General features: G+C 36.3%; 2 protein-coding genes across 2 annotated transcripts in view; one reads left to right on the forward strand and one right to left on the reverse strand.

Annotated features, from left to right (window-relative positions):
- Window positions 1-3,818, reverse strand: part of LOC131168109 (uncharacterized) — a 30,726-nt gene extending 26,908 nt beyond the window's left edge. Inside the window, exon 1 of the mRNA XM_058127318.1 lies at window positions 3,460-3,818. Within this exon, the coding sequence (XP_057983301.1) occupies window positions 3,460-3,707 (248 nt within the window). The 5' untranslated portion in view covers window positions 3,708-3,818. The remainder of the gene's footprint in view (window positions 1-3,459) is intronic.
- Window positions 3,819-7,098: 3,280 nt separating this feature from the next.
- On the forward strand, window positions 7,099-22,766 carry LOC131168143 (COP9 signalosome complex subunit 3). Its single transcript, XM_058127380.1, has 11 exons — window positions 7,099-7,368; window positions 11,535-11,650; window positions 11,899-12,145; window positions 13,491-13,548; window positions 13,638-13,727; window positions 14,511-14,576; window positions 19,578-19,667; window positions 19,895-20,053; window positions 20,151-20,272; window positions 22,353-22,425; window positions 22,517-22,766. Exons 1-11 carry the CDS (start codon window positions 7,184-7,186, stop codon window positions 22,583-22,585), a joined length of 1,275 nt encoding a protein of 424 aa, XP_057983363.1. The 5' UTR covers window positions 7,099-7,183; the 3' UTR covers window positions 22,586-22,766.
- Window positions 22,767-23,079: the final 313 nt, after the last annotated feature.

The raw sequence follows: 23,079 nt of genomic DNA on the forward strand, positions 1-23,079 counted from the left end.
CCTTTCCAAAGCACCATTCGGAGCATTGGTGTTATTTCAAAAGAAACATGATGGGAGCCTGCGGATGTGTATAGACTACCGCGCGCTCAACAAGGTGACAGTGCGCAACAAGTATCCTATTCTATTGATTGCTAATTTATTGGATCAGTTAAGTCATGCCAAGTACTTCACTAAACTTGACTTGAGGTCAGGCTACTATCAGGTGAGGATTGCTGATGGGGATGAGCCGAAGACTACTTATGTGACACGGTATGGGGCATATGAATTCTTAGTGATGTCATTCGGGTTGACAAATGCGCCTGCAACATTCTGTACTTTGATGAACTAGGTTTTTCGTAAGTACCTTGACAAGTTTGTCGTAGACTCGTAGTGTACCTAGATGATATTGTTGTCTACAGTTCCATTCTAAAGGAACATAAAGAGCATCTACGAAAGGAGTACGACAGGCTGAAGGGGAACAGTCTGTATGTGAAGAAAGAGAAGTGCTCTTTCACTCAGCGGAGCATCAAATTCCTTGGTTATGTGATTGAACAAGATCATATCAGGATGGATATGGAGAAGGTAAGGGCAATTCAAGAATGGAAGATCCCAACGACAGTGAAGGAGTTGTGTTCCTTGCTTGACCTTGCCAACTACTACAGGAAGTTCGTAGAGGGGTATTCACAGAGAACGGCTCCTATGACAGAACTACTAAAGAAGGGTCATGGGTGGAACTGGACAGAGGAGTGTCAGGGAGCCTTTGATGACTTGAAGGATGCCATGATGAGAGATCCGGTACTTGCTCTTCCAGATGTCATGAAACCCTTTGAGGTACAGACAGAAGCATCAGACTTCGCCCTTGGAGGAATCTTGTTACAGGAGGGGCATCCTGTTGCGTACAAAAGTCGTAAGCTTAGTGAAGCAGAGCGGAAGTACACAGTTCAAGAGAAGGAGATGCTAGCGGTGATACATTGTCTTCGTGTGTGGAGGCATTACTTCCTTGGATCAAGGTTTGTGGTGAAAACAAATAACTCAAGTGTTAGCCATTTCTTCACACAGCCAAAGCTGACACCCAAGTAAGGCCGATGGTAGGAATTCTTGGTAGAATTTGATTTTTTCTTTGAGCACAAGGCGGAGCAATTGAACCAAGTCGTGGATGCGCTGAGTAGAAAGGCCAAGTTGACGGCCTTACAAATGATAGCACATTTGACTTTGAGTACTGTTACCACAACGATACAGGAGCGCATCAAGGAGAACTTAGCCAAAGATCCAGTTGCGCAAAACTTAATGAAGCTTACCGAAAAAGGGAAGGCACGACAGTTCTGGATGGAAGATGGATTGCTGATGGCCCATGGTAACCGGCTCTTTGTGCCATGAGCTGGTGATCTGAGGAAGACATTGTTGAAGGCATGTCATGATACCATGTGGGTCGGACATCTAGGATGGCAGCGCACTTTGGCCTTACTGAAGCAGGGGTACTATTGGCAGCACATGAGTGATGATGTGGTTGATTATACCCGAACTTGTCTCACTTGCCAACAAGACAAGGTGGAGCAAAGGAAAATTGCAGAGCTGTTGGAGCCCTTACCAGTACCGTCCAAACCGTGGGAAAGTGCCTCATTGGACTTCATCACCAACCTGCCCAGAGTGGAAGATGCAGAGTTTATATTTATTATTATAGACAGGTTTTCGAAGTATGGTACATTCATAGCCACACCAAAGTACTATTCGGTAGAGAAGACAGCACAGTTGTTTTTCAAGAATATTCTGAAATATTGGGGTGTTCCCCAAGACATTGTTAGTGACCGAGACTTAAGATTCACTGGCAATTTCTAGACAGAACTTTTCATAATCTTCAGTTCACAACTTGAAATCTCTTCGAGTTATCATCCACAAACAGATGGACAGACGGAGAAATTCAATGGGCTACTGGAAGAGTACTTGCGCCATTTCGTCAACGCCAACCAGAAGAATTAGGCGCAACTACTTGACGTGGCTCAATTCTGTTTCAATGCCCAAAAGAGCTCAACAACCAACAAGAGCCCTTTTGAGCTTATTACAGGCCAGCAACCGCTGTTACCTCACACAGTGGATGAGCTGTACATGGAAAAGAGTCTCAGGGCATACATCTTCACCAGAGAATGGAGACAGAATGTTGAGATTGCCCGAGCCTACCTGGAAAAAGCTACTAAGCATATGAAGAAGTGGGGAGATCAAGGAAGAAAACCGCAGCACTTCAACGTAGGTGACTTGGTGCTTGTTAAGCTCCATTTAGAACAAGTCAGGTCACTACGAGGACAAGAAATGAGACTACTTCACAAATATGAAGGACCAGTCCCCATCTTGGCCAAAGTCGGTAAGGTCTCCTACAAAATCGACCCTCCGACTTGGATGAAAGTGCATCCTGTGTTTCACGTCAGCTACCTCAAACCATACAACGACGACACCGATGATCCGAGCATAAGTCAATCAACCAGAGCAGAAGTGAATACAGTTCAATCTGACAGACGTGAAGTTGAAGATATCCTTGCAGACAGAGTGTTCATATCCTCAAGGAAGAAGCGACAGGAGTTCTTAGTGAAGTGAAAAGGCTTTGGTGATGAAGAAATTAGCTGGATTTCTACAAAAGATATCCAACCGTTTGTGGACAAAATTGAAGTGTACCTAGCGTCAAAGTCTACGAGGACGTCGACCGCAAAAGTAGGGGAGAATGTCACGATCTAAGCTTGTTCAGAGCATTATGCTTGCATGTGACTGCTTACCTCGTGTGTTTGGTATGAGTTTCCATCATGTAAATACTAGTGTAAGGTTATTTTCTAGTATTTGTTTCATTGTATGTCAAATAAGACAGTATGACTCCTCGGTTACTTTGATGTTTCCTAATGTCAGAGTGAGAATAGCCTAAAAACCTCTTTAGGAGAAGGTGAGTATTCATCAGTCATTGTAAAATTCACTAGCTATTGTCAATTTGACCTACTTGCCTCCCTCGCTAAACATACGATGTCAACGGAGGTGTTGTTAATGAATTGCGTAATTTCAATGTTTACTGCTTGCGTGCCACTGCTTTCATGAATGCTTACTGTTCCCGCTGCCATTTGATTGAATGCTAATGAAAGTATTTCATTGATGAATGTTGGTAAACGATAGGCTGACTAGTTAAACAAGCGTGTTTTAGCTAGCGCCGCATGCCCTTCACAATGGTGTGAAAATGTGAGAATTCAGTCAAAATCCATAACGCAATATACAGTATGCCAGACACACACATTCATTTACAGAGGAATTCTGCAAAAGAAATGAATCCTATTTTGATTTGCATTCCAAACACTTTACCTATTTTATGTCGCCAAACAACCAAATATAAAGGTTTTTCCCACTTTCCTTTTTCGTTCTCTCCCCGGGGTTTCATTTACTAACAGTCAAACGGATAATTAAGGAGGGAAAAAAACAGGAACAACGAAGCGAAATGATTGAGGGAGAAACCTGTACTCTTCGAGGAAGCGATCGTCGTCGAGATCAGGATCATCTTCGAGATCTTCGAGCTCGTCCTCGGTCTTGCCATCGATCCAAGACTTATCTTTGGATCTAGAGTCTTCATCGGGGGCTGGCGTGAAGGAAGGGGGTTTGAACGGAGGGGGCTTCGGAGGGAGGTTGCCCAGCTTTCTCTGTATGTCGTCCCATTGGGTCGAAGCTCCCTCTACGTCCTTGTAGACGAAGTGGTAATCCGCCATGGCCGAATGTTTCCTCCCTCTTCACAGCGTGTTCAATTTATTTTCTCGCTGCCGAACACACCCGCTCCCGCATTCTCTCCCTTTCTTTCCTGGGCTTTGCTTGGCACAACCCAAGCCCACTGGTCATACTTTCGGCCCAATCGAACGAAAGTAAAATTAAAAATTGAAAATTAAAATTAACTAGAAGCTAGCCATGTGTTTGACTAATATTTATAAAATTAAAATCTCAATGGAAAAAAGTCTTATATTTATCTTTAAAATAAATAATATTATAAAATTATTATTAAAATGATTAAATTGCAAAATAATACACATTAAAAAATATTTTTAATAAACAAATTTATTATAATTATTTTACTTAATTATTATACTTTCAAACTTTATTTTACAATAAATATTTTATTGGACATGACAAATGAAAAATAGTAAAAATATTTTTTTAATTAGTTTTATTATTTTTTTCAAATTTTAATTGTATTTATATTTTTATTATAATTAAATTCAAGTCATCATGTATTTTTATTTTTATTTTAAAGTTTATAAAATGAATGATTTAATCCAAAATAATTATTTACAAATATTAAAATTATTTACAGCAGTTTTTCAAAACGAGTGATTATCACAAAATCTTTTTTTTTTTGGCAAATAATTAAAAACTAATAACATAAACAAACATGTTTTTGTAATTTGTTTCTTTACTATACAAAAATAAAATAGAAAACAACAATTATACAAAACAGATCTTTAATTTTTCATTCTTATAAAAAGTAAGGACAAAAATAAAATCATTGAAACAAATTTTAATTTTTTATATTATTAATATTTAAATTTTATTTGTGTTGGAAAAAAAATATTTTAATGATTTTTTATATAATAAAAAATATTTTTTTTCATAAATTTCTTAATTTGAGCACAGTCACAGCCACACACCCCTAATTTGGTTCCCAAAATTAGGGTAGACTAATCTTGAAATCCATTTTCATCTTAATTTGGTGACAAACTTTAAGAAAATATTAGTCATTAATAATTACATAGAATACATTAAAATTATTAAGAGCATGCCTCCACATTATTTTTATTTGTATATTAATTTAAATAAAAACAAGGATAATGGTATATGTCAAATTAAAAATCAAATTCCTTCAATGTCAATCTTAAAGATCCATTCATATCCAGCCGTGCAAAGTGAATATATTAATTTACATTCTACGATTGTCTTTTTATATGATTTGCAAAATCATATTAATACAAAAAAAAAAACCATTATTTATTGAGAATTAAAATCATAACAAGCAAATAAGCAAAGTTAAAGTACTATTTTTGCATATCAAAATTTTAAAGATAAAGAGGGGTAAGAATAATGTACTAATGATTCGTAAAATAAACTACGTTGTATACTCGTGTTAGCTAAGTTAGGATTTGGTTACCTTTAATATAATTTAACTAACAAAATTGAATTTTGTTAGAACGCTTGAAACCATTCAAAGTGGGGAAAAACACTAGTAAAAATTACAAATAAAACTAATAAAATTTGATAATTTTTCAATCAATCAAAGGGTTTCGGTGAGAAGTTTGAATTGTGGATGGAACTATTTGGAAACACTAGTGGATAGGCTTTACTATCTTTTCTTATAGTAAAGTTGAAGTAAGTTTGAGTAAAAGTGGAGTGTGTAAGTGGAAAACAACTTTTGTAGATATTAGCGAATGGGTCTCACTATTTATTTATTTTTTGTATAGTAAACTTAAAGTAAGTTTAAACCATGATCAACTGTGTCGATGAATATAATTAGTGAGTGAATTTCACAACTTTAAAGTCTGCATTATTGGTGGAGTATTGATATTAGAGTCATTTAGAGTTTGCATTCTATGATTGCCTTTTATACGAGCTCGAAAATTTCATGTATTTGTAAAATCAAATTCGGACAAGAAAAATATAAGACTTTTTTTCAATTGAAATTAACATGGATATTTACTTATTTGTCGAGGAAAAATATGTTATAATAAATAACAATAAGCAAAATAAAAAGTATTATTTTTACATATCAAATTTGAATGATAAGAAGTGGTAAAACAAACGGCATTACAAAGTAAGGATTTGGTTACCTTTAATATAATTTATATAATTAATTATATATAAAACCAAGCCTTAATTCCACTAAGTGGGGTCGGCTATATGAATCCTTTTCCGCCATACCTTTAATATAATTTAACTAATAAAAATGAAATTAATCAAAATGCTTACACTTATTAAAAGTAAAAAAAAATAAAATAAAAAATAAAAAATAGTAAAAATCACAAATAAGACTAATAAAAAAAATCACAAATTTTAATTATTCTAAATATTCAGTAGGAAGCTTGAATTATTGACCGGATGCACTAGTGGCTCAATCCCATTATCTTTTCTTATAGTAAACTTGAAGTTAATTTGAACTACAGGGAGGTGTGTCAATGGAAAATAGTTTTTGGAAGCACTAGTAATTAGGTCCCACTATCTTTTTTTTATTTTATATACTAAACTTAATTTTAATTATGGTTGACTGTGTGGTTAGAGAGAATCGGTGGGTGAATCTCATAAACTTTGAAGTCTGAATTATTAGTGGAGTGTTACTAGTAGAGTCATATAGTGTTTGCATTTTACAAGTGTCTTTTTATACAAGGTTGAAATACTTGTTAAACCACATTAGAAAAATATTATGATTATCTCTAACACTGTTGTTAAAATTTAACATGAGTATTTCACTTTTTATTGAAAATAAAAAATATAACCAATAGCAATAAGTAAAATCAAAAGTATTATTTTACATATCAAATTTTGAAGGATAAGAAGGGGTAAGATTAAGAATATTGCACTAGTGATTCATAAAATAAATTGCATTGCATACTCGTATTAGTTGAATTAAAAATTCGCTACATTTAATCTAATTAAAGTAATAGAATTGAATTTGACCAAAATGCTAAAAACTGTTCAAAATATTTTTAAATTAGTAAAAATCACAAATAAAACTAATACTAAAATTGAACCAATTTGACCAATTTACATATAATTGTATTTAAAATAATATTTTTATGATAGAAATTATTATTCTCATTCAAAGTACTCGAGTATTACACATTATGAGCGTATTTAATTGTTAAAGATAATATAAAATACTTAGTATTATACTATACACAAATAATTGTGCATTATATTAAAATATTTATTTACCTTACATTACACAAATATTAAGACGAGTGTACATTATATACATATTTACTTAAGATAATTAATTACGAGTTAGTGATTAAACTGGACCGGTCTTCAATCCACGAACCGGTTAATCCTGGTTCAATTACCGGTCGGTTTTAAAGATACTGGCCACGACCCGGACGGAAGTAAAACCTGCCCAAAAGCTGCTTATGCGTAGCTTCCGAGACAATAGTCTAATTCGCGAATCAAACAAGAAGGAACAGACGATCGAGAACGAAGCTCGCCGGCGATGGACTCGCTGGAAGCTCTACTGGCTCAAATCCAAGGCCTCTCAAGCACCGCCGCCGACCTCTCTCACCTCCACACGGTCTTGAGGCAAGCCGAGGACTCCCTGCTCTCCGAGTTTTCTCGCCTTGCTCCTTTCCTCGCGCAGCTGGACCCCTCCAAGCACACACTCGGTTATCTCTACGTTCTGTAAGTTTCATTTGATTATTATTTTTGCCAATATTCATATATTTCGGGTCAGGGATTTGTTTTGATCCCGCGAGTCTGATTCCGCTAGGGTTTGATACGGTGTGGTGACCACAAGGTTTGATTAGTGAAAAAAGAGAACTTGAATTCATTGCCTGTTACATCGCATTTGAGTTGGTTTTACTGAAATTCGTCATTCTCGAGTCTTTTTTTTTTTTTTTTTGGGAGCGATCGTTTTTTATAATGTGAGTATTCGTTTTTGATCATGTGTGTGATTCTGTTAGGTTTTGATAGAATGCTATGATGTTTGTGGAGTAGTCGTTAGAAGTGTCCCAGTTAAGTTTGTTTGCGAAATTCTTGATTCATGAGAGAAATAAAAAAAGGGGGAAAGAACTTGAGACTTCTTTTCCTCTTACATTGCTATTGAGTAAAGAAAGTGATTTTTGAGGGATTTTATCAGTTTACGGCCAACTCGTTTAAAACAAACTAAAGAAGAAAGGTGGACCAACCCTTGTTTTGTTTATCCAAAAGAAGGTGTACTTAGCAAGTATTAAATTTCTTGGATGAATGAATTAGTCATTTGAAACACCTCCACACACCCCCACGCACACAAAAACACACACCCGGAGAACATTATATTATTGATTAAAGTACATTAATTACTGAAAATGAATATGGTGCAAAAAGTGATTTTTTACATTGAGCTCATCTTCATTAAAGAAACTACAAGTAACCAAATTAATGTGTGAGATTTTATTTTTTATTTTTTATTTTTTATTTTTAAATAAGATTAGAAATTTTAAACAGCAGCAGGGTGTTGGCAATCCAAAAAACACAGTATTATGTACAAGATAAGAAATCCAAAAAATCTAAAACGGTCTGTATGTTCAAGGGATGTTGGCCATCAGACCAAGGGAAAAGAATCTTAAACCACCTATCCTTGACTTTGAGCATAAGTTGAGGTTTTTGAACTCCTTCAAAAGCCCTTCTGTTTCTCCCTCCTTAGTCCTCACTGCCCCAAAACGGTGAGATGTATAAACCTTTCTGTACAAGTATTAGTACCTCCTCAAGCCCAAAGTTATTTCTTAGCAGAGTAGCAGACTAGACCCAACACTTGCCCACTAGAAATTAACAAGAGACAAAGCCAATTTTAAAAATTCATTGTCCAAGAGCAATGCAATAGGTTGTAGTTCACTGATTCAATTGCAATTTTGAAAGAAAACATCGTTCCCAAGAGTTTTCCTTTTTTCTTTAAAGAATTGAAGGCTGTCAACAGTCAACTGTCAGCACCCTACTCCTGGTTGCTTCTCAAGCCAAAAAAGCAACTTTAGTTGGAGCACTTGTCTTCCAAATAATTTTCGAGGCTAAGTAGGTAATCTCAATAACAGTAGTTCCTTTCCAAGCTATTTGTTAGAAGATTAACTGTAAAATGGCTGCTGTTAGCCTGTCATTCAACTTCTATTTTTGCCTTTCCTGGTCTTCCTTGTCAATCCCCATTCCATAAATATTATCAAAGAGGTTAGAGAAGGTTTCCAACCACAAGAATATTTCCTACTTCAAGTCTTATGCATTGATAGGAAATGTTCCGGCTCATATAGAGGAGAAAAAATAAAAGCTAATTGAAACTTCTTTAGCAAAATCTAGCGAGAAGAAATCTATGAATTGGTTTTGCAGGGGGGAGGTGTCACCACATGGGTTTTCAATCATCATGCCAAAAGGGGACGGTGCTGCCATTTCCTACCTCAAAGTAAATCAAAGCAAATAACAACTTTCCACCCTTTTGATATCCATTTCCAAACTCCCATTTTATAAAACTCTCATATTTCCATAGAGTTCCATCCATTGTGTTTGGAGTCATATTTAAAATCAATAACCTCCTGATGGGGGACCACCGACCACCTATATCCCCTAGGCCCGCCTTAGGCATAGGCTTGAGAAGGTTTAGGAAATATGTGTATGGAGGACCTCTTTGTACTTTTCTTAGTGACTTTGTTTAGTTTTTGTAATTATGTGTTCAGTTGGGTCATATTTGTAAATATGTGTTAGTTTTATTATTGGTTTAAGTGCTGGACATGCAAGTGGATGTGCAGTTATTGTTTGAATCAGATTGCAGTTTCCCTCTCCTCCCTCCCTCTCCCTTGCAGGTTTTTCTACTCTTCTTCTTCGTTCCTCTCCTTTCTTCATCTCTTACCTCTCTTGTCTCTTTTTTATGTTCCTTCCCCTTCTCTGCTCTTCTCTGTCTGTTCTGTATTCCTGCTGCTGCTTCATTTCTTCCTCCTCCGCCTCCTCTTTCAATTCTATCTCTATAAATTAATTTCCATATGTCACATGGTCACCCTGATAGCTCACATCTGTGGCTGCTTAAATAGGACTGACTGGAACAATTGCAAGCATTCAGCTTCTTCTCCCACTGCTGTTTGATAGTTGCACTTGTTGGGAGCTGTGACATGAAGATGCATCCCTCCCCAACCCCCCCCCCCCCCTCCAAAAAAAAAAAAAAAAAAAAAACCTCAGAAGCTCTGCTTAAAATAGAGATTAATAGAGATCAACAGTAGGTTGAACCAAATCTGAGCCAAGGCTGCCTTATCCTGTAAAATTGTTTGATGCTGTTATGCCTTCTATGATTGCCTTCCCAGCGCTTGACGGTGGCTTTGGAGCCACCCATTGGGTAAAGGGCTCGTCTTCATGAAGCTGCCACTTTCAGGCTTGCAAGTTTTTCTTTAATTGATTGGATTTTGTTGCTAAACAACTTTTGTCCAACATGAGGCCCACCCTTGTATCATTAGAATTCCTCAAGATTTTGGGATTCTAAGAGAAGATAGGTCTATATGAAAGTTTTTGAAATCGGTGGTTGCCAGCTGTGACCACTGTGATATTCCTTCTCCATCACTCGTGCAAATGATTACACGTTCTCACACATCTTCTTCACTATACCCTGTTCTCCCTCCTGAACCAGGTTTGATTTTGCGAGAAGACCGTTTCCTGTTGCTGCTGGGGCTGTGAAAATATGTAAAGGACCTTTAGGTTGGACCTGAATCAAGGACAGGATCTGGTCAGTGGGGCCTCAGTGTTAGGCCCCATTTGTTTGCACATAACTGCCTCTTAATGGAGGTTAGACTGTCAATGGTATAGAATTCAGTGAACCAGTCTTGTTTTATAAAGTTTTCTTAATTGGTGATGAATTGCACCTGACTGATAATAGGCCTATTCAGAGTTTCTGTTGGACATTTTGGCTTGTAAATAAATGTAAATTCCATAATACTCCATGTTACACTTTTCCTTAACTCACATTCATATTCAATGTTTAGTTACTAAATAACTAAACAATTCAGCACTTGGATTCAGATATAGTTTCAATTATATTTAGAACCCTTCAGAATTGATTTCAGCATTCAGCACTTCTTAATTTTATCAAATGCCCCCTTGGGATAATGGGTGCGAACTGATAGGATCGCATGTCCAGGGAAAAAGTCGTTGCTAATCCACTGCTTCCAGGCCCGTCTCTATGTCTGGCTTTCATTTTAAATCCAGGAATTATCTTTCTGTCTAGCTCATCTTTGGCCTTGGAGATCTTCTGCCAGCCTGCTGTTCTGAAATCGTCAATGAATATGGTTTTATACAATGTCCATTAATTTTGGAAAGCACCAAAATCCTCCCATGTCTGTTCACTTCAAGGCCCATAAATAGAGTGATAATTTTTCCTCAGTTTCCTGACTCCATTTTAGCCCCTTTTCATTCCAAAAATCATGCCAGGGCTAAAGGACCTTCGAACCCTTGCATCTCTTCGACGTCCTGGAAGATGGAGGTCTTCTGCTGCCTTGTGTCACACACAGCATGTTGTCCTTCATGCTGTCAAGGATTAAAGGACTTCCTTTTCACCTTCACAAATCTATGGCCCCATCCCACTTCTTTTTTTTTTTTGGGAAGAGGGGTGTTGTGGTGCTAGGAAAGAGAAACCCAATAGTGCAAGAAATTTTCCTGGATGGGGCTCCGATTGTAGTAAAACTGCAAAACGCAAGGATTAATATCTTGCATGGAAAAATTAAAACTTGATTTCAGCAGAACTGATGCACACACTGGAACTTGAGATTCTGATTCCTTCTCGGGTCTAGATTATTGGAAGAAAAAATTAATGTTTTTTTCTTGGCATGTATTTTTATTGTTGACAGAGAGGCATTTGCATCTGCACCAATATCAAGAGAAAAAGCCAGTGAACTCTTTCCGCTCATTGTTAGATTCATCAATGCTTGTGTTGTGGAGCAGATTCATTTGGCACCTGATAAATGTATTCTTCTGTACTTCTCACCAATGTTTACTTGATGCACTAAAAAAGTCTGGTTCATTCATGAGTGTTATACATCAGCTTTTGTGATTTCAGTATTTGTTGCAGGTCCTTTGTGGACCCTCAAAATGCTAGATCACAGTGGCATGTGTTGGTCCAATCTTGCTCTTGGATATTTCATTTTATTTTATTTTTTCCATTTGTCCCTCTAGCTTATTATACTTGTTGGGATTGCTTTATTGATTTGGCAGTCATATTTGTTTGTAAGAAGCTGAAGGAGCAAGTCATGCTGCTTGAGGTACCCATACGGGGCGTAGCTCCAATGCTGACTGCTGTTCGAAAGCTTCAGTCCTCCTCGGAACATTTAACTGCATTACATCCAGAGTTTCTTCTTTTGTGTATATTGGCAAAGTGCTATAAAACTGGTCTCAGTGTTTTGGAGGATGATATCTTTGAGGTTGATCAGCCTAGAGATTTTTTCCTTTATTGTTATTATGGGTGAGTTGCCTTATCTTCTTGATAGCTTTAGTTGTTTCATTTATGTTTCTTACTTTCTTTATGTATGGGATGCTTTAGCTTCATGGGAGTTCTCATCATTTTACATGACACTTGTTTTAATGGTAAAGTTGATACCTGTCTTCATTCATTTGGCACTTCTCTCGCTTTGGTTTTGTTTGATTCTTGGAAGCTTTGTCCTCACCTCCTCCTCCTATGAAAGTTGTACTCTGGCTTTTAGCTGGTAAAAATGTAAAAAAAATTGACAATTTACTCTGGAATGTTTGGCAATTACCTACTTTTCAATTTTTTAGCCTCCACGTGTGTGAGGGTAATACTAGACCCAATGTTAAGGGTGTTGCACCCAAACCTCTGTAGGCTGCTTCAAGCCATGGAAACCACCACACAAGATGTAGATGTAAGGTTGTGTTTCACATGCACTCTCCAGACCCCTAATGTTACATGAAAGCCTTGTTCATTAGGCGTACATTATTTTTAGTACTGTGATGGGCGTAAGGCATTCCAAACTAGTTAAATTGCCTGGATTCAAGTCTTGGGGGCTTCGGCTTTCCATTTGAGATAATACCTTGGTATTTAAGTAGGGAAGGATAGAGGGGTGGGCTCATTATCCCGGTGGATTAGTCAAGTGTCCAAAGGGCCTCAGATACCATCGTTTGCAATAATAATAATAATAATTTTGATTGAGTTCTAAAGTTCAGTTTTCCCCCTTTTGCAAATGAAAAAAAAAAAAAAAAAAAAGGTTGTCATGAAGCATGATTTGAGTGTTGGTAGCACAATATATTCCTAGAAGGGCTGTCTTCGGTAGGGAGCAATCACTTTATTACCATGATGGCAATACCAAATATTTCATATTTAAGCGTAGGGCTCCACAATTATGAAGAAGTCAATCACCTTGAGTTGATGATAACTTTACCATTGACAGATACCATAGATTATGTTCTAACAAAGAAATTATCAGTCTTGCTCCTGGGGAGAACCAGAATTGCAAGGCCATAAAGCTTGTTCAAATCTATCTGTTAAATATCCATAGATTTGGATGTCTGAAAATCTGCTTTTCCGTGGGACTGCTCTATGATATAAAATTCTGTGGCAAAAATCTAGAAAGTTCTCTCTCCTACAGCAGCTTCAAGGAAAGGCAAATATTTTGTGACAGAGATTCTATTATTGAAGCAGGATGCACTCCATTCATCACTTCTTGAATGTATTTGCTGAAAAATATTGAAAGTTAGTTGCTTCAGTTTGATCTTGATATTTAGTTTCTATAAAGGTGTTTTGATATCCAAAATGAATTTTACTGATGGCATTTCAACTTTTGACACCATGCTAGGGGCATGATTTGCATAGGACAGAAGCGCTTTCGGAAAGCATTGGAGCTTCTCCATAATGTTAGTCAGCTTTTAATGGCTCTTTTTCATCCTTCAAATATATTATGACCATTGATTTATTGGATTATCAAGTTGTTTTCCATCTCCAGGTTGTAACTGCTCCAATGACTGTCATAAACGCCATTGCTGTTGAAGCATACAAAAAATACATACTGGTTTCGCTCATCCATAATGGGCAGGTTCTCCCTCTAACCCCCCCCCCTTCTCTCTCTCTCTCTCTCTTCCATATTTGACGTTTATCTGTATTTTGTAGCGTTGGAAGAAAATGGCCTAGGGTTCTTGATTGGTCATTCAGATCTGGAATTCCTCCCAATCTGAGATTATGTATCACTGCACCTTATTGTGCTTGATTTTATTGTATAATAAAATCAGAGTGGACAAGTTACAATTTGAAGAGTTATATGTTGTTTACTTAGATTTAGTTAAAATTTATCTTTGTGTGTGTGTGTGTGTTTGGAGACAGATGTAGTGCACCTATAAACTATTGGAGGGACATGGGATGTCTAGTATTTCCCCAAACTTTTTAGATGCATGATGCGTTCAGCATAGTATCTGACTTGGACATGGCTGTTTGGAAAGGGGTGTTGGTATTTAGATTCTTTGATTATTATGTCATTCACATTTGTAATTCCATGTTCTATATACAACAAAAATGACGACAACAAGCCTCAAGTCCCACTAGGTAGGGGTTGGCTACGTGAATCCTTTTCCTCCAAATCACACGATCAAGGGCATGCTATTAAATCCTTCCTCACTATCTCATTTTAATTCTACTTTCTATATGCTATGGCTTATTAAAGTTGTTTTTTAGCAATATTTTGTTATCTAGTCATCAACGTCTTTATCATAAACCATTGCTGTGGGTTCTTTGCCTACAATAGTTTCAACCTGGCACGTTCATATTTTACTCCTCACACTTCTGCTTAATTATATGTTTTAGCTTGTTTTTCTTGTGATGGCAGTTCTCTACCACATTCCCCAAGTACACTTCTTCAGTTGCTCTAAGGAATTTGAAGAACTTTTCTCAGGTAATGCCAAAAATAGGTGATTGTTTCTCTCCATGCAAGGGCTCTGTACTTGTGTCTCTTTTGGTGGCTAACATACATTTAATTGCTTTATTTGATCACAATGGACTCTAATAAAGGCTTTACTTTGCCTTTAAGCATGATGTTCAAATTCATCAAATATTGGATTTTGCTAGATATAGTTTTAGAGTACTTTGTTTTAAATATATTCCATTCTAAATTTATAACAAGTGGCAATTGTAATGGCTGGTGCTTGTATTGATTTCTTGTGGCTTGCAATTACCAAGTTACTTCCAACTTGCACAGTACAATTTTTGATTGAGGGAAAGATTGTGTGTCATTGAAGAAAAGATGCTGAGAGAGTTGTCTTCAAGAGTACAAAAGAAACTTATATTCAACACATCATGGTATCTACCTAATCATAGTATAAACTGTGAATGAAATTTACAGTAACTGAAATTAAGGAGCAGGAGGACCCTTCTTGCTTCTACCGACTTGTACAAGCAATAGGACCTTTTGCAAGATCGCTGCTAATTTGTGTTGTTTTGGCATTATTGCACTAGTTTGTAGATTAGGCAAATTTAATTTTTTGTCTATCAATATCTGTTAAACTTTTCATGGATTTCATGGCCACTCATATTCCTAAACTGCAATGCTGTTCCTCTGTCATAATATGAAAGTTTGACAAAGTACCATTTTTGGTGCAATACTTTAATCTCTATCAAGTGCAATTTCCTTAAAGAGATCTTGGAGGATCAACTGTAATCTTAGAGAGGTCATCTTTAATACCATTGTAGACACCCCAATTTTACCCAGGTCATTCTGAGAAGACCCGGCATCATAAAAAGTCGATCTTGAATCCCGGAAATAGGAGGATCTGATTGAGTCCCATTTTTTTTGTTTTTTTTTCCAAAAAATAGAGTCTCGGTTATTCTTAATTTCGAGTCATGACTTCCGGGTCATGTTAAAAATTTAAGTCTAGGCTATTTTGAATAAAATTGAGTTTCGGTCATTTTAAAAATTGAGTCTCGATAATTTTAAAATTTGATTCTCGGTTATTTCAAATTGTGTCCCGGTTGTTTTTAATTGAGTTCTTTTCAAAATTAAGAAGTTCGAATATTTTAATTGAGCCCCGGGTATTTTAAACCGAGTCTTGGTATTTTTAATTTTCTTAATTGAGTCCTTTTGATTTTTAAAAAAAATGAGTTTGTAAATTGAGTTTTTAAATTTTAAACCGAGTCTTTTAAATTTTAAAGATGAAGTCTTTCAATTAGGTATATTATTGAGTAGTTTTTTTTATTTTGAGTTCGGATCCTTTTATTTAGAGGAATTTAAGTCTAGGGGTGAGCAAACGGTCGGTTCGGCCAAATTCGGTTAATTAACCGAATTAACCGAAATTTTCGGTTAATGATTTTTGATAACCAAACCGACCGAACAAAGGAAGCTCACCGAACCGAACCCGACCGAATTACCTTTTCGGGTAATTCGGTTAACCGAATTTAACCGAAATAAATTGAAATTAATTATTAAAAACAGAATATAATTATAACTTTTTTACTAATTCGAGCTTAATTAAGCATCTCATCTATTAATTTTATTAATAAAAAAGATATTTTGGTATTAAACTATAAGAGTAGAATCACTAGAATCATTAATTATCAATTCGGTTAATTCGGTTAACCGAATTGATAATTCATATTAACCGAACCGATAACCGATTAACCAAAAATTGATAAAATCGTAACCGAACCGAACCGACCGAAATTGGTCGGTTAATTCGGGTTTCCCCGAATTATGCTCACCCCTATTTAAGTCTACTTTTTACCGGGTTTAGGGCGACCAAAATTTATTGGGCCAAAGGAAATTGTGGGCTGGACCCAATTAAAGTGTACACGCTAAGACAAAGGGGGGAGAGGGGCGGCAACCCTAAGAGGGACTTGTACACACCTCCTCTATAAATTTTCATGATACACAGCCAGAAAGGGGGGAGGTGAAGACAAAAACACACAAAAAAAAAAACCTAAGCTTTATCCTTCTTCTCCATCTACCCAGCCATCACTCTCCGGCCCTCACGACCCTCACCTCTCTTCTCCATCTCGCTGACGCCCCTGCTCTTTCTTCCCCTCTCTCAGTCGCTACTCTCTTCTTTTTCCCCTCCTTAATCTCTCCCTCAAATCTCTGTTCCAGTTTCTGCCGCCGCCACGAACCCCAGCCCCCTGCCGAGACCATTCTCGGCTCTCTACCGTTGCAATTCCGGTGAACTACCCGCGTAACATTGTCAACCTCCCGGCCTCCATACTCGACGAACCAGCAGATCCGGCCGCACACGAGCCAGTCCAGGCATCGCCATCGCTGTCGCCCCATCTCCTCTGTCATCATACCAGCCCCGCCGTCGCCGTCGAGCACTCATGGCTCTGTATCTCCAACAGCAGCAGTAAGACCATCCTCGGCTCTCTGCTGCTGCAACTCCGGCGAACCACCCACGTATCAACACCAACCTCACGGCCAGCCTTTCCACCCTCATCTCGGGCTACTGTGCTCGACGTTCGCACCAGTCACCCACAGCAAGCACGTCACCTCACGGCCACCTAACTGCTCCCCGGCCAGTCATCCACGCTCCCATCAGCTCCGGTGTTCAATCATCATCCCCGGCCAACTAGGTATATAGGAGTATATATATATATCAGTATATGGATTGTAAATCATTATCAGTAATATTATCCTTATTAACATATTATGATACTGTTCGTATATTATTTGTTATTGATATCGGTATTATATTGTTGGTATATTATATTGCTTGTATATTATTATTAATAACATGATTGCATTATTTTTATATTGCTGTTTGTATATCATTATTAGTAAAATTACTATATTGTTTTGATATTATTATTGGTATTATTATTATATTGATTATCATATTGATTTTATTAGTATTAATATTCTATTGTGTGTATATTGTTGGTATTATTATTATGTGGATTGTATTAGCATTATATTATTTGTACACTATTACCAGTGTTATTATCATATTATGGAAATATTTATGTTATATTATTATAATTTGTATGTTGTTATTATTGTTATTATCATTGTAATATTAGTATATTATTATTAAATGAGTAATGTTCATATTGTATGTTTAATATCTAGGGTTTTCATTATGGTTACATTTTAAATGTTAATGTTATTATCATTTAATATTCATATTGTAAGGATTGTCATTGTTGTACGTATTTGGTGTTTTTGTTATTATTGCATTCATTCAATGTTTAATATTTATATATTTAGAGTTGTGTATTAATTTTGGTGGTCCTTGCATGTGAATTTTAGAATATTACATATTTCCACAAGTGTGTCATTGTCTTACCTTTCCATCAGTTTCCATATTGTAATTCTAAATTTGATTTGTTTCCTTAATTAATTATTCATTTTTTGCGTGTATTTGTTTTAAGGTAAGTGTTATAAAATGTGTATATTATCGGTAAGGCTATTATTTATAATATGGTTGTTATATTATCGTTATGATTGTTACTATTTATTATCATCATTATTGTATTTATCATTATTGCTGCTAATATTATTATCATTATTATTCCTATTATTAGTATTCATTATCGTTATTACTATTATTATTATTATCATTTTTATTATCATTATCATTCTCATATTTATTATTATTTTTATTATCATCATCATTGTCCTCACCATTTATTAGCATTATTATTATCATATCATTTTTATTATCATTATCATTCTCATATTTATTATTATTTTTATTATCATCATCATTGTCCTCACCATTTATTAGCATTATTATTATCATACATATAAATATACGTATATTTCTTTTATCTTATTATTTTTTTTATGTTTATATTTTATTACAATATTTAGTACTTACAGCATTTTCGTATTACTTTACTAAGTATTTTCGTATGTATTATCCCTATGATTTTAATGCTGGGGTATGAGCTTTCGGGCTTTACGTACCTTTGGTTTTGAGGGAATATGTAAATATTTAAATTTTACATATATTTTTGTATTATTTATTTACTTATTTATTTATTTATTCACTTTGCACGTGTATTAATAAATTTACTAGAGGAGTAATTTTAAAGACTTTTTAGATTAACTTAGGATAATTCTAAATTAATTAGATACGGTTCGTAAGAACGTGCGCGTAGGGTGTGCTCGTACCTTCCTATCGCATAACCGAACTCCAGACCCCAGGTCTGGTAACGTAGGCCCATTCTACCCCTAACGGGGTAGTAATCATGTGTTCTAACCACACTAAAAGGTTAGTGGCAACTCCGACATTCCCTATTTTTCCTTGAAAATTAAAAATAATTTTTTATTTCTTCGCCCGGGGCACACGCGCTCCGGGACGTCGCGACAACCATTACTTGGAATGATTAGGTCTTATGTGTCGAGTGATCCTACATGCCCTCTTCAGCTGGCAATCCTCCCGTTTGGAAGGTGGTATCCTAGATTCTTTTGAGATTCTGTTCATTGCCAATTGGGACAAATGCCCTATTTACCAAGAAATTACGAATTTCTCAACAATTATTGGGAATCCTATCTGCTATCACCAAACAAGATATCAAAGATGTGTGGATACCCATCCCAAACTTCAGATGTTTGGCAATGAAATCCCAAAGGCTGGCTTAGGTACTCTAAAGCAAAGGCCCTCTGTGCTAAGGATATTGTAAAAGTGAAAAAAAAAAAGGGGGGAGCCCGGTGCACAATGCTCCCATGTATGCGGGGCCCGGGGAAGGGGTGAGCGATAATGGGTCTATAGTACGCAGTCTTACCTTACATTTTTGCAAGAGGCTGTTTTCACGCCTCGAACCCGTGATGTCTTTCCTAATTATTTGTTGTTTCTTACGACTGATGTGCATTTTTTTCATAAATTTTTGTTCCAGCTTGCAGAATGTTTTTGTGTGAACTGCTAATAGAAATTTGTCTTGCCATTGTGTCCCTCCCAACAATTTTGAGCAGCCCTATCTTGATTTGGCAAATACTTACAACGCTGGAAAAATATCAGAACTGGAAGTTTATGTCCAGACAAACAAGGAAAAGTTTGATAGTGTGAGTTCCCTAACATCTACTTCATTTAATTCGTTTATCTTTAGGTGTATTTAGATGCAACTGATGGTACATGCGGGACAAGTTGGCTGCTATTTGATACCTTGTCCCCTCTCCCTTTTTCTTCTTTTCTTCTTTTCTATAGCAGCCTATTGAAGTACTCAATTGAATCATCAGCTCATATTAAACTCTTTTTTCTCTTTTTTTTTTTTCCTGGTCTTGCTTTGCAGGACAGCAATCTTGGATTGGTGAAACAAGTTGTGTCATCCATGTACAAGCGAAATATTCAGAGACTGACTCAGACGTACTTGACCCTCTCGCTAGAAGATATAGCCAGCACAGTACAACTGAATAGCCCTAAGGAGGCAGAAATGCATGTACTTCAAATGGTAATTTCAGGGTGTCTTGTATTTCTATGTTAAGTTTTGCATTCAATGTGGATGTTTTAATGCTCTGAAAATTTGTTATATTTTTGTCATATTTTAGATCCAAGATGGCGAGATATATGCAACAATCAACCAGAAGGATGGAATGGTTAGATTCCTAGAGGATCCTGAGCAGTATAAAACTTGTGAGATGATTGAACATATTGACTCGTCAATTCAGAGGTAGGTCATTTAAGAAATACCTGAATTTGGGATTTCTCAAAAAAAAAAAAAGGATGATGGGAGAAGGAAAGTGATCCCATTATGTCTTCCCCTACAGTGACTGAATGCTGCTTGAATTGTTCAAATTAAATAAGACTTGAGGAAAACAAGTGTATGAATAACCTGAGACTTGATAAAGATGAAAAAAGACCAACATAATGTGTCTAAAGATACTAAAAGCAGTGTGTAGGATATGTTTTTTTTTATTATAGGTTAGTGTGATGGCTGTTATTCGCATTTGTTATGATTACTAATAATTAAGCTAATTAATTGATTCATTTATGCTATGTTTGTTTTAAAGTAAAATTTCTCATGTAAATTGATTTTGGCATAAAATGTCTTTTCCTTCATGTTTGGAATGCACAAAGGTTTTTTATGTTGGAAATTATTTTGGTCTAAATATCGCCATATAGAGTGAAAAGATTTACAAATAATTTGGGTACCAGCCACAGTAGGTGTGAAAAAGCACATAGTATTTTACTGCACTGGAAGGCCAATGCAGAGCTCAATGCACGAGCAACCCCACTGCTAGCGAAAGCTCTATCCTTTCTCCTAAAGTTTGCATCTTCCTAATTACGCTTGCTTGATTGTCATCATGGTGATTTTCTTCTTGGAGTGGGAGTGGGAACAGTAGATCTTGGCTTGCTCATTTAGATTGCTTGCCATGGTGCTGCAAGGGTTTCTCAAAAGGTCTGCTCATACTCTAGGCCCATGACATGTTGCCACCCCAACTATTGCCATCATCACATCACGATCATTGCATGATTATCATTGTCACACCACCACCACTCCAACTGCCATTACCTCCTCCTTTGCCACTACTGCCATCAGCATCACCACCATTGCTACCAGCCTATCAGCCTACCCATCACTATTGTTGCTGTATATGACCATTGCCACCACAATGAGCACTACTGCCTTACTCACTGCCCAGAACCATATGATCATTATTGTTGCTACCATAAGACAGCCACCCTTGCTGTGTGGCACCAAAATAATTCTAGTCAGTCCCACCTTCATCACACAATCATAATTTCCATCGCACCAACCTCGTCACTAGCTACCCTTGTTGCAGATGCAACTGCCACCAACCATTGCTGCTATTGTCACTGTTATCATCCTTAACCACCATAATGTAGGACAGGAAAGAAATTCAGAAACACAGAGAGATGGAGAGGATTTGGAGAGAAAAATAGAAAAGAAGAAGAAAGGGGAGGAGAATTACAGGATTACAGGAGAGAAATAGAACAGTGAGGCAGTTAGAAGTCAGAACTCAGAAGAGAGAAAAACAGAAGGAGAAGAAAGGAGGGAAGAGGAAGAAGGAAGAAGGAAGAAGGAAGAAGGAAGAAGAGGAATTCTGAATGAGAGAGAGAGAGAGGGAAAACAGGGAAATTTTGAATACAGGTCTGGTAACTGTTTCATACATTTCCAGCTTTACATTACCAGCTTATACATCTAACATTACACAACTAAAACAAATATTTACAAAATAACCCTGAAAAAACAAGAAATTTTTAAGTAATCCCAAAGTACTTAAAATTCACAAAAGAACCCTAAAATAACTAGAATTTCCCCAAACTAAATAAAAGTCCTAGCTACAATATAAACATGTATAGTTCTGTATTGGCGGTTCTCCATCACACCACTACCACCTTTTCAGAAGAATAGTCATTTGTACACTTTGACATAATTATTGATTTGTTTTTTTATTTTTCTACTTCTATAACTATTGATTTATACAGATTTTATACAAGCATAACTTCGTATGTGTCATTGTCAAGTATGAACCAAATTGTAGGACAAGTAACTCATTTTTTTTGTGAAAGACCGTTTGCATGGTTTTATGATGTAAAATATGGAGCCATGGAGTAATTATTTACCATTGTTATGAAATGACTGAATAATGATTTTCTAGCTTTTTTTTAAAATAAATTAATGCAGAATGCATTCTGTTGATAATTTTTTTGTTTAATATCATCAGTCGTTTTAACTATTGAGTAGAAGCAATCATGACAAGCTGTGGTTCTTTTCATTATCACAGGATAATGGCATTGTCAAAGAAATTGACTGCTATGGATGAATTAATGTCATGTGATCCTCTATACCTGTCAAAGGTGAGTAAATTTCAATCGGGAAAAAAAAAATCGTTTGTTTGATCAGCCTTCTATCAGTATCAGTAACTAATAAAAAGATACGTATGCTCAGGCGGGCCGAGAGCGACAGAGATTTGACTTTGATGATTTTGACACTGTTCCTCAGAGATTCAACATATGAATAGATCATGATTCTCACTTTGAGAAGGGATGGTAAATTACGGCGGAGTGATGATAAAAATACCTGATGTATTTTCAATCAGCTCGGTATTGTTTATAAGGACAGTTAAAGAAACAGAAATTTCAGCAATCAGGCTTTTGCCTATGTTATAATCAGCAATGAGCTTTGTTTTACATGAAAATTTTGCCTTTTCCCCCTTCGTCTTATCTCGCTGTTCTACAAAATTTATGACATTTGATTTGGATAAAAGGAACGAATGAAAATTTGAATAAAGAGCATGATAAAATTAGATCATAAATTTGATTCTATTGCCCCACCCCCACCCCCTTCCCCTTCCCCTTCTCCCTCTCCCCCACTACATTCAAATTCTTATTCTTAGCAGTTAATCTAAGGCAAAAGAACCAGCAATAATCTGAACAGCTTGACCACTTGGTTTTTGTGATAAGGTCTTTCTTCCGGTTCTGCTCAAGGGTTCTCTCCTTTGGCAAAAGGTA

Source organism: Malania oleifera, chromosome 11 (assembly GCF_029873635.1).
Source record: "Malania oleifera isolate guangnan ecotype guangnan chromosome 11, ASM2987363v1, whole genome shotgun sequence".
Lineage (NCBI taxonomy): Eukaryota > Viridiplantae > Streptophyta > Magnoliopsida > Santalales > Ximeniaceae > Malania > Malania oleifera.